Here is a 12,794-nt window from a genome sequence, read left to right on the forward strand (position 1 = left end):
TAACCACTTCCACTTCACCCCTCTGTTCGTTCGAAATACCTGTCCAGCTGAGCCTTAAACTTATTTAGGCTATCAACTTCCACGACAAGGGATGGAAGTCTGTTCCACCCACCAACCACCCGCTGGCTAAAGGCAAATTTCCGCACATCTATCCTACATCTGTCTTTCCTCAATTTGAATTTATGCCCTCTCAGGTGATTTTTCTGAGCTAGAGGAAGAATCCCATCAGCATTGAGCATGCTCAAACCATTCAAGGCTTTGTACACCTCTATCAGATCACCCCGCTGGTGCCTAGTTTCCAGACACTGTAATTTGCAAAACTTAAGCCTTTCTTCGTAAGAGAACCCCTTTGTCCCATTCACCAATCTAGTTGCCCTTCTCTGTACTCGTTCCAGCAGCTCTACATCCTTCCTGAAATGAGGCCTCCAGGCCTGTATACAGTACTCTAGGTGTGGCCTGACCATTGCCTTATACAAGGGAATAATCACCTCCTTATCCCTGCTAGAAAAATTTCTATATATCATTGACAATACACCATGAGCTACTCTTGCAGCTCGTCTGCACTGCTCAGAGAACTTCATATCTGCCTGCACCACCACCCCCAGGTCCCTTTCATTCTCTACCACTGTCAGTGTAGTACCACAGAGTTGATACGTTGCTCTGGGGTTGCTGTTTCCCATATGTAGTACTTTACATTTGTCAATGTTAAACTTCATTTGCCACCTCGAAGCCCATCTGCTCAACCTTTCCAAATCCTGTTGCAGCAGCATAGTGTCAGTAGTGTCCTTGACAACCCTGCCAACCTTTGTATCGTCTGCAAACTTGGACATTAAGCCTGATATACCATCATCAATATCATTTATAAATACAGAAAACAATAAAGGCCCCAATACTGAACCCTGAGGGACTCCACTAATAACATTAGTCCACGATGAGCAGTGTCCATTGATTACCACTCTCTGTCTTCTCCCCCTCAACCACCCCTTTATCCATAGCAGCAACTTGCCTCCAATGCCACACTGCTCCAATTTGTGCAGCAGTCTTCCATGTGCAACAGTATCAAAAGCCTTTCTAAGATCCAAGTATATAATATCAAAGTTATTCCCTGCATCCAGTTCTTTTGTGACTGCATCATAGTATCCAATCAAATTGGTCAGGCAAGACTTCCCCTTAACAAAACCATGCTGTGTCCTAGCTATAACTGAAGTCTTGTCTAGATGATCCTGCAGTGCTTCTTTCACCAGTGCCTCCATTAATTTTCCGGGAACAGAAGTTAAACTCACAGGTCTATAATTACTTGTGTCAGCCTTTGATCCCCCTTTGTGAATTGGGGTCACATTTGCACATCTCCAGTCAATGGGTACCTCCCCTGAGTCCAAGGAAGCTCTCATAATTATGGCTAAGGGTTTGCTTACCTCCTTTGCTGCCTCCTTTAATATAACTGGATAGATCCCATCCACCCCAGGTGCCTTTCTTGTGTTTATCTTCAACAATTTCTCCTCCACTTTGCTCTCAGTTATTACAAGATTCTCTAGCTTACTGCTAGAGTTGAATACACCTCTGGCATTCCCCTCGCTGAATAACTCCTCATGTGTGAATGTCGATGCAAAATATTCATTTAGTTTGTTAGCTACCCGAGCAGGGTCATCAACAGTTGACCCATCGATCTCAAGTGGACCAATCTGATTCATCCCCTTCCTTCTAGAGTTTACATAAGTAAAGAACTCTTTGCTGTTTTTCTTCGCATCCCTTGCCAAGGATCTCTCGTAATCTGCCTTCGCCTGCCTAACCTCCTTTGTAACTTGGTTACAGATCAACTTGTATCTATCATAGGCATCCGTGTCACGTGTTAATTTGTATGTATCCCATGCATTTTTCTTCTCTGCCATATGCCTCATTAGTTCATCTGACAACCATTTAGGCCTAAACCTTGAACAATATTTCTTAGTTGGTATGTAAAGCCTAGTAGCTTCCATATTGATGATAAATTATTTTAATTAAGTAAAAATTTATAGTATGTTTACTTTATTTTGTTCTGTCAATAAATTATAAACAATTTTTGTTTATGTACGCTTAAATTCAAATAAAAATATTTATAGACATTTACAATGAAATATATATTTTTTTTGACAGGGGGTACTTACGAAAAATGAAGCAAGGTACACAGAGGTCAAAGCTTTGGCAAACACTGGCATAACGTAAAACTAGATAACTTAATACGTATCACTGCATCAGCAGTGTAGTATTGTCAATTAATCAATTAAATATTTTAACCTTATTAATTTTCATTGTTAATCAATTAAACTGCATTTAATTGATTTTTTTTGCTACTCCAACTGGATCTAGATAAGTTGGGGAAATGGGCTGAGAAGTGGCAACTGAAGTTTGACAAATGCAAAGTACTGCGCATATGGTTAGCAATAAGCCAAGAGAAACATACCAACTGTGTGGTACTACACTCAGGGAAGTGGAAAGTGAAAAAAAAACCTGGGGGGTAATTGTGAAGTCAAATATGAAGTTTGCTGAGCAGTGCAGATGGCCTGCCAGGGCAGGTCATGGAGTCTTTTCAATGATATATGTGAATTTTGCTAGCAGGGACAGGGAGGTGATTATCAGGGAGGTGAGTACAAGGCAATGGTCAGGCCACACCTAGAGTATTGTGTACAGGTCTGGAGTCCTCATTTTAGGAAGGATGTAGAGTTGCTAGAAAGAGTACAAAGAAGGGCAACAAGATTGGTGAGGGAAACAAAGAGGTGCTCTTACCAAGAAAGGCTTAAGTTCTGCAAATTGTCACGCCTGGAGAGTAGGCACCTGCAAGGTGATCTGATTGAGGTGTATAAGGCCTTGAATGGGTTGAGCAAGCTGAATACTGATAGTATTCTTCCTCTTGCTCAGATTAAAAACCTGAGGAGGCATAGATTCAAATTGAGGAAAGACAGTTGTAGAATGGTTGTGCAGAAGTTTGCCTTTAGCCAGCGGGTGGCTGATTGGTGGAACAGGCTTATATCTTTTGTTGTGGAAGTTGATAGCCTAAATAAATTTAAGGCCGAGCTGGACAGGCAAATGGAGGGGTGAAATGGAAGGGGTTTTTTTTTTTTTTTTTGGCTGATGCTACATAAGCTTGCTTTCTTCCATTGTATTCTTCTACTAATGCTAATTCTAATGTTTGCAGACAATGAGAAGGTTAGCAGGGTTGTTAATGGCAGTAATGCCATTACGCTACTACAACAAGATCTAGAAAAGTTGGGCAGATGGGCTGAGAGGTGGCAACTGAAGTTTAACATTGACAAATACAATGTATTGCATATGGATAGCAGTAAATCCAGAGTAACGTACCAACTGGGTGGTATTAGATTCAGGTTAAGGGAGAATAAAAAAAAGACTTGGGGTAATTGTGCAGTCAGATATGAAATTTTCTGATCAGTGCAGGTAGGCTGCTAGAACAGCTCATGGGGTTCTTGTCAATGATATACAGCTTGCTAGCAGGGATAAGGAGGTAATTATCCCTTTGTATAAGGCAATGGTCAGGCCCACACCTTGAGTATTGTATACTGGTATGGAGGCCTCATTTTAAGAAAAATGAGGAGCTACTAGAATGACAACTTCATAAATGAAGTTGACATTCAGAGAAGGGTAACGAGAAGGGTAACAAGGGTACAGAGAAGGGTAACATGATTAGTGAGTGGAACACAGGGTTATTGCCAAGATAGGCTAAAATGCTGCAAATTTGCAGTGTCCGGAGACTAGGCACCTGCAAGTGATCTGATTGAGATGTGTAAGGCCATGAATGGTTTGAGCAAGCTCAATGCAGATGAGATTCTTCCTCAGATTACACAACTGAGGGGTCATAAATTCAAACTGAGAAAAGACAGTTGTAGAATAGATGTGCAGAAATTTGCATTTAGCCAGTGGGCGGTTGATTGCTGGAACAAACTTCCATCTGTCATTTATGAAGTTGACAGATTAAATAAGTTTGAGGCAGAACTAGACAAATTTTTGGAGCAAATGAATATACTTCCCGCTCTCGCTTTCAAAACAGTCCCAAACACTTGCCAACATCCATTTACTGTCTAACTTCAAACTCACAAAACCAACTTTTCATCTTCCTCGTTTATTCATTCAACAGCCATTTTCTGGAACAAGCTTCCTTCATACTTCTTTCGTCTTCTCAACCTCCAACCCAAGCACAGTACTAAGTACTATAGGTTCTAATACCTCTCGTGTTTGGGGTTTTCATAAAAAAAAAAGGAGAAATGAGGTGAGGGGTTTTGTTTTTTTTTTTTTTTTTTGGCTAATGCTGTATAAGTTGAATCATATGCCTCTACTAATGCTTATCACGTGTTATCTGACTGTTGCATTAAAGTAGTGAATTTCATCAAAACCGATGTGCTAAACAGCTGATTAAAGTTTTTTGTGATGAGAGTACAGAACATGCGACGAAAGTTAGATGGCTGCCACATGGAAAGGTGTTATCTCACGTCAAACTCAATTAGGAGTTTCTTGGTTCTAAAGAAATCAAAACTAGCAGAGTAGTTCTATAACACAAATTAGCTTTTAAAAATTGCCATATTTGGCAGATATTTTTTCGCTTCTTAACTAAATTTGTGATTACAGGCCTAAAATCTTCTATCTTCCATCTTGCAACTGTAACAGAAGCATTTAAAAAGAAATTAACTGTTTGGAAAAATAGGATAGATAGAGTAATTTGATATGTTAATGAAACATATTTTTTGAAAGTTATCAACAAAAGAGGGTCAGGAATTAAACTTATTGAAAAGAAAAGTATTTTCTTTTCAATAAGTATTTTCTATTTCATCAAGGTGATCCTACAATTGTCATTTTGTGGGTACTAAATGACTGATTCATTCATTCTGAATGTGAAACAAATAAGCTTCACACTTTCAGTTTCAGAGCAAGACAGCCTCATTGAATTAACAAGTTATCCAACATTGAAGGCTTTATTTAAGAATTTACCTTTTAAAACATTCTGACTTAAAATTAAAAAAAGAATATGAACAACTTAGTGAGAAGGCTGTTGAGAAACATGTACCGTTTCTATCAACATATCTTTGTGAGATACCTTTCTCTGCCATGGCTACTACAAAAACTAAGGAAAGATAGTCTCCAACTTGAATCTACACTTTGACTTGACATTTCTTGCATTACACCAAGAATTGATATACTTATATACTTATCAATGAGGCAAAACCCCAGATTTGTCTTTAATAAAAAATTATTTGTCATTTGTTTTTCATTAATAATTTATGCAACAAGATTACTTTAAGTTATTATTACAACTATTAAATTTTTCAAAATATTTACCAATCCTTATAATACTACTTATATGCAGAAATATAAAAATTAGAAAAAGTGAAGGTTTTCTTTTTACTATGGTGTGACCAATGGTTCTTGAGGAGGTGGTGGTAGCTGGGTTACAAGAATCAAAAGGTTGAGAACCATTGCTCTAATGGATAGTGCCTGGTCTCACTGTCACACTGCATTGAACATCAATACTATTCATATTGCAGGGATAAAGTTGCTGATAACCAGACTTTTCTGGTATGGACACTAAATTCTGATTTCCCCATCATAGACACCAAATGATAAACAGTGATGCTGTCACAGCTTAAAGCTCTTTAATCGCGTAATACGAGGCCAGACATTAAGAGAAATTAGGGTGTCAGAAGTCACTCATCTTTGATATGTTTCATTGTTTTTGAATCATTGATATTGCAGTGTGCATCAAAATAGTGGAACAGAAAGGGGTGGGAAAGAAAATCTGTAATCCTCATGAAACAATTTATTGATATGAACAACAATCAACTTTCGGACTTCACCATATGGGGGAATCACATAACCTTAAATTCTGCATCATTTAACAGGCTGCCTACAGTATTACTGGTCAACAAAGACTGAATCTGTTGAAAGCTCCAGCTAACATTTAATTCATTTTTATAATATTTTACCTGTAATTATTTTTATTATTATAGAGGAACTACATTCAGGGTAGGGGAAAACAAAAGACCTGGGGATAAATGTGCATTCAGATATGAAATTCTCCTAGCAGTGCAAAAAGGCTGCCAGGACAGCACATGGGGTTTTGTCAATGATATATAGGAATTTTGCTCACAGAGGTAAGGAGGTGATTATCCCATTGTATAAGACAGTGGTCAGGCCACATTTTGAGTACCGTATACAGGTCTGAAGGCCTCATTTTAGGAAGGCAGTAATGCCTTGTATAAGTACATAGAAAGGCAATGAGATTGGTAAAGGAAACAAAGGGGTGCTCTTACCAAGAAAGACCGGTTCTGCAAATTACAGCGTCTGGAGACTAGGCACCTGATCTGATTCAGGTGTTTAAGGCTCTGAATGGATTGAACAAGCTCAGTGCTGATGGGATTCTTCCTTTGCTCAGACTACACACTGAAGGGAGCATAAATTCCAACTAAGGAAAGGTGGTTGCAGAATAGATGTGCAGAAGTTTGTCTTTGGTCAATAGGTGGATTGCTGGAACAAACTTCCATCTGATGTTGTGGAGTGGATAGCATAAATAAATTCAAGGAAGAGCTAAAACTATTGGAAGGGATGGATAGGTGACATGGGATTTTTTTTTTTTTTTTGGCTGATGCTGTATTAGCTTGCTTGCATCATTAATTTAGTAATTAATACTAATATACAATCCAAACTAGTTTTAAAAACTATAAAGATTAAAACGTCCCCCCATTAAAGGAAAATCATCTATAAATATTTTGTCAATTTCTAACTCTCCTACACACATTTAAAAAGGTTAACTTAAAGAGTACATATATTATGTTCACCTTCTTGAAAAGAATAATGCTATCTTTTTCATTTTTAAACTCTTTATAAATAGCATCATCTGAAGTCAAACCAAAGGGATAGTCATCCATTTCAGAAGCAACTTCCAAGAATATTTTTGCATCCTCACTATTCTGATCCTTGAAGAAACCAATAATAACAACATCATTACTTTGTTTTAAGTTTTCAGCATCTTCGACAGATATAAGTATCTGAGCAGGTGGACCAGTTTTCTTCCGAAGCCACCGTATTATGTCCTCGGCTGTGCGGCCACCTATCAATGGAAAAACAAATAAAATGAGTAGAGCATAACATCTCATCCAAGAGGAGAAATCTTTAAATTTAATGCTCACCGATGTGCGAGATGGTCAACAGAGCCTCTCAAATCGAGAGGTTCTGGTACTGTCTCGCCAAGGGTTCCTATTATCTGAAATGGGAAAGCATGTTCAAAAACAGTGAATTATTAATTACTGGAATAAGTGCATAGTTAAGCTTGGAAAAAACATAAGTATGAAAACTATATAAAATCATACATTTTGGGCCTATCCTCATTCTATACATAGCTAAGGAAACTGGGTTTGCTACTCAGTGTACTGATTTCATTGTGGAGGACTTTGCCATGGTATTGCACTACTCAAAATAAAAAGCACTGCCTCCAATATTGCTTTTTATTTATAGGGTATGCACCACTAGCCCGATCCAAGTTTCAACTCTGACTGGGGTCAAATTAGTAGGCAAGGTGCCTCCACAATATGAGGTTGATGCACTAAGTAGCAAACCCAGTTTGCTTATACAGTCAGTTCTACTATAACACAGTACACGTATTCCTAAAAATTTCCGAGTTACGGTATTTTGGGCATTAAAAACAACAGGGCTTATGGGAAAAATAGGGATAGAGGCAGAGCACAAAAAAAAAAAAAAAAAAGTTCAGTGTGATAAGTAAAACATTAAAAAAAGTTAGAAAGCCAATAAACTTTTCTAACCACATTAACATTTCCACTTAGTCTGTCAAACCCCCATGTACTTTTTCTGACAGAATCCCGGTTATCAGTTGATTCAACCACTGCTCATCTCAGTTGAGAGAATTATTCACTGCATGATTACTTTCACTTCAAAGGTGGTACTTGTGTACATGTCTGTTCTGATATTCTCTGTCAGAGCCTTATTAATCTGAAATCTCCTCTTTTCGATCTTATCTGGCTTAATAATCTCTGTACCACTGTCAAATTCATCTGTTGCCTCTTTTTGGGCACCTCCGTAGCCAGGTGGGAAGGAGCAGCAGTGCGTAGCACACGCTTCTTGATTAGACTGGGGTTCGAGCCCGTCACCACCAAATACGGAGGATGCGGAAAGGTCGGGGAATGACCACCGCATATCCCGGAGCAATATGGCCTTAGTTGCTAATGCTCCTAAAAACCAAATAACAAACAAACAAACAAAAAACAAGCCTCTATCTTTCTCCCAACTCCACTAATCACTTGAACCTCTAAACTTCCTCTCTCTGAAACTTGACTTTCTTCAGACCAAGTTTCATAACAGTGACGTAATTTTCCTTGCTGATTTCAATGTTCAAAACTGCAGCTGACTTCCATTTTCTATTCAACAGATACAGCTGGTCAAGATACTGAGACTTTTGCATTTACTAATGACCTCACACAGATTGTTCATTTACTTACCAGAATACCAGACAATCCTAACCATGCAGCCAACACTCTTGATCTTTTTCTTACAAACAACCCTTCTAATTTACAACAGGGGGTCACATCTGGTGAGTATGGGCTTGGCACACCCAGGGTCTTGAGCTGGATATCATCATTCTTCTCTTTCTTGGCGATTCCCTTCTACTTCTGACTTTTGCGTGCATGTGTTCTCTCTCTCTCTCTCTCTCTCTCTCTCTGGTAACACGGAAATTTTTTTTGGCAGGTGCAGCATAAGCCTCAAGCTTCCTTGCACTATATGGCTAGTAGTAGTAATAATAACATGGTCAAGGTGAGTGGTTCCTCCAGACACCACAGTTCACAAATTGGTGATGGTCTCTTCTTCAACGGAGCCTTTCTCTCGTGGCCACTGTCAACTTCATGTTGTTTGGCATTACAAGAATGCAAAATGGGATAATCTTCCATATTTCTTTTCTGCTTTTCCTTGGTTGGATTATTTTTCAAATCTTCAGATGTCAATGTTTGATCAGATTGTGTCAGGGAAATTATTCTTGTAGGGATGGAATCCTTTATTCCACACTCAACGATAAAATCTCATCCTTTACCTAAAACCTGGTTTTCCAATAACTGTGCTAAGGATGTTCAAGAGAAGAATGTTGCATATTGTAACTGGCTTGTTTCCAAATCTCAAGGATCATTTTCTGCCTACACCATAGCTCGCAACAATTGTAAAGCAGATATTAATCGGCTGATCAAACTAGATTTTGGAGGACTAAGTATAAACAACTTGCATCTTGTCCAAATGGTAGCTGAGCATTTCTGGTCTACAGCCAAAGCAATTAGTTGCAACTTTAGCCCATCTCTTTTCCCACCCCTGTCAAAACCAGATGGTTCTATTGCCACTTCAGCCAAAGACAAAGCTGACCCCTCTAGCAAATCTATTTTTCTTCCACCTCATGTATTGATTATCTTCGTAAACCACCTCCTGCCACTCCCAGGACACTCCATTCAATGCCTCCTGTGGTCTTCCATCAAAAGGATGTCAGAAGGAATTTGATCAATCTTGATGCTAAGAAAGCACCAGATCCTGATGGTATTTCTGCTACTGTTCTCCAAAACTGTGATCCTGAACTTACACCTGTTCTGTGTGGCCTTTATCACTTTCCTTTTCCAAAAGCTAGTTTTCCTTCTCCTTGGAAATTTGCCTTGGAAATCCAGCCAGTTCCTAAATGAGGGTGACAAATCCCTCCCATCCAATTATCATCCCATTGTACTTACTTCTATTCTTTTTAAAGTAATCGACAAATCAATTAACCACCAACTCTTAAACTATCTGAAAACTTTCAATTTGATCAAAGATCGTCAGTATGGATTCCATCAGTGTCAATCCACTGGTGATATCCTGGCTTATGTTATCCATCTATGGAAAGGTTTGGTGAAACTCAATCAGCTGCTCTTCATATTTCAAAGGCTTTTGATCATGTTTGGCATAAAGGTCTTCTATAATAAGCTCCATCTTAGGTTTGACACAGGTTTGACGGTAAACAGCTCTCTGTCTTCTAACCAGTCCTTTGGTCCTTGACGTTGTCACAGACATTCTCTCAGATATGCCAGACAAGCTGTACTTGCTACTTGGGAGTCTAAAACGCTGATGGAACTGATATTCGGGTGACACTCAAGTCAAGTGGACCAAATTTCGGCAAAGTCCGGACGGTCTGTGACAGCCATCCTCTGCTTGAACCTTCACGATGGTGGGACTGTTAGTAATCCTGGGTATAAACTCCATGCACAAGTACATGGTGGGTGACCACCCAGGTGTGAACCAACTTAAGCAGGGGTCGAGGTGTGGCGCCCACACCACACGGAGGAATGCCGCCCCTCTATGTTACCAGGCAGTACTAGGTGGTAGATGACTCTCATCAACCGGTGCAATACCACCACTTTGCTTATTGGAGGCTTGAAGTGGTAGAACCCATGTTTATGGGGATGGGGAAGGGTTCCGGTAAACCCTTGCCCATCTCTTCCATCATGCAGTATGATTGATGACTTTTGAGGTTATGATGAACATCGTGGCGAGATCCAATATTCCTTACATTTCGAGGGTACAGCTCTAAAACGGTGTTCGCAGGCTGGCCGCTAGTTAGTACATCGGATCGAATCGGATCAGCTAGTGTATAATCTTGCTACCTCTACTCTGCCAGATAGTGACTGGAGGGAGTCAGAGTAGTGTGTATGCGGGGAGCATTGTCGAGGCCATGTGTATGCCAAGGATCTGGGTATATTCTTACCATGTGTATGCCATATCCAAAAATTTCATACTTCATACAGCATGCCCCACCCACTTTTTCTTACTATTGAATACACCATGAATTGTCAAACTAATAGAGCAAGCTTATCTGCAAAAAGATCTAAACCTCCCAAGCACTTCCTAATTGATTTCACAAATATACATGGTCTCGATTCTAATCTTAATGATGTCCATTTCCACTTGCAGTCTGCCAAACCCCATGTACTTTTTCTGACAGAATCTCAGTTATCGGTTGATTCAACTACTGCTCATCTCAGATGCCCAATTATTCGCTGTGTGATTGCTTCCGCCTCAGAGGTGGTACTGGTGCATATGTCTGTTCTGATATTCCCTGTCAGAGACTTGGCAATTTGGAATCTACTTTCTTTGATCTTCTCTGGCTTAAAATCTCTCTACCTCATTGGGTAAAATTCATCTGTTGTCTCTACCGTTCTCCCAACTCCACTAATCACTTGGAGCTCTTTGACTTCCTCTCTTTGCAACTTGACTTTCTCCAGTCCAACTTTCCTAACAGTGAGGCAATTTTCCTTGGTGATTTTAATGTTCACAACTCCAGCTGGCTTCCGTTTTCTAGTCACACCAACCCAGCTGGTCGAGATGCTGAGGCTTTTGCAATTACTTATGACCTTGCACAGATTGTTCATTTACTTACAAGAATACCGGACAATCCTAACCATACAGCCAACACGCTTGATCTTTTCTCACAAACAAACCTAAGTACACGGTAAAAGTGAGAGGTCCTTTAGGCACTTCAGATCACAACTTGGTGATTGTCTCTTCTCCAATGAAGCCTTTATCTCATGACTATTCCCAACTTCGTGTTGTTTGGCAGTACAAGAAGACAAAATGGGATGACCTGCGAGACTCTTCTTTTCCTTGGTTGGATTACTGTTTCAAAACTTCTGATGTCAACATTTGCTCAGATAACGTCAGTGAAATTATTCTTGCAGGAATCTAATCCTTTATCCCACACTCCACTTTAAAATCTCGCCCTTTATCTAAACCTTCGTTTTCCAATAAATGTGCTAAGGCTGTTCGAGAGAAGAATGTTGCATATCGTAATTGGCTTGTTTCTAATTCTTCAGTTTCATTTTCTGCCTACACCAAAGCTCACAACAATTGTAAAGCAGTTATTAATTTGTCCAAACTAGAGTTTGAACAGGCTAAGAGTAGAAAACTTGCTCTTGCCCTAATGGTAGCCGAGTATTCTGGGCCCTTGCCAAAGCTATTGGCCGCAACTTTTGCCCATCTCTGCTCCCACCTCTGTCCAAACCAGATGATTCTGTTGTCACTTCAGCCAAGGATAAAGCTGACCTGCTAGCATCCCATTTTCTTCCAACTCATATATTAATGATCTTGGTAAAACACCTCCCACCATTCCCGACATGCTCCATTCAATGCCTCCTATGGTCTTCCGTCAAAAGGCTGTCAGAAGGATTTTGACAAATCTTGATGCTCCAGGTTCTGATGGTATTTCTCCACTTGTTCTCAAAACCTGTGCTCCTGAACTTACTCCTATTCTTTGCCGCTTTTTTCACTTTCTTATTCAAAAGGTGTTTTTCCTTCTGCTTGGAAATTTGCTCATATCCAGCCAATTCCTAAAAAGGGTGACAAATCCCTCCCATCCAATTATCATCCCATTGCAATTACTTCTACTCTTTCTAAAGTAATGGAGAAATCAATTAACTGCCAACTCTTAAACTACCTAGAAACCTTCCGTCTGATCAACGATCGCCAATATGGGTTCCGTCAGTGTCAATTCCCTGGTGATGTTCTGGCTTATGTTACCCATTTAAGATCATGCTTCCATCTTATGTTACCCATTTAAATCGTGCTTTTCTCACAGACGTACTGTTTCTACTGCATGCCTCTTCTACAGATACTTCCATGGGCAACTGGTCTTCTGAATTGGCTTCTATAATTCCCGCTCTCTCTTTCAAAACAGTCCGAACACGTGCTGCCACCAGCCAACATTCATTTACTGTCCAACTTCAAACTCACAGAACCAACTT

General features: G+C 39.7%; 1 protein-coding gene across 1 annotated transcript in view; it reads right to left on the reverse strand.

Annotated features, from left to right (window-relative positions):
• Nucleotides 1–12,794, reverse strand: part of LOC150083164 (protein disulfide-isomerase-like) — a 544,047-nt gene that overhangs the window by 503,465 nt on the left and 27,788 nt on the right. The window contains exon 3 of the mRNA XM_090377883.1: nt 6,819–7,090. Within this exon, the coding sequence (XP_090234009.1) occupies nt 6,819–7,090 (272 nt within the window). The remainder of the gene's footprint in view (nt 1–6,818; nt 7,091–12,794) is intronic.

Source organism: Mastigoproctus giganteus, chromosome 7 (assembly GCF_048544385.1).
Source record: "Mastigoproctus giganteus isolate SK-2022 chromosome 7, ASM4854438v1, whole genome shotgun sequence".
NCBI classification, from domain to species: domain Eukaryota; kingdom Metazoa; phylum Arthropoda; class Arachnida; order Uropygi; family Thelyphonidae; genus Mastigoproctus; species Mastigoproctus giganteus.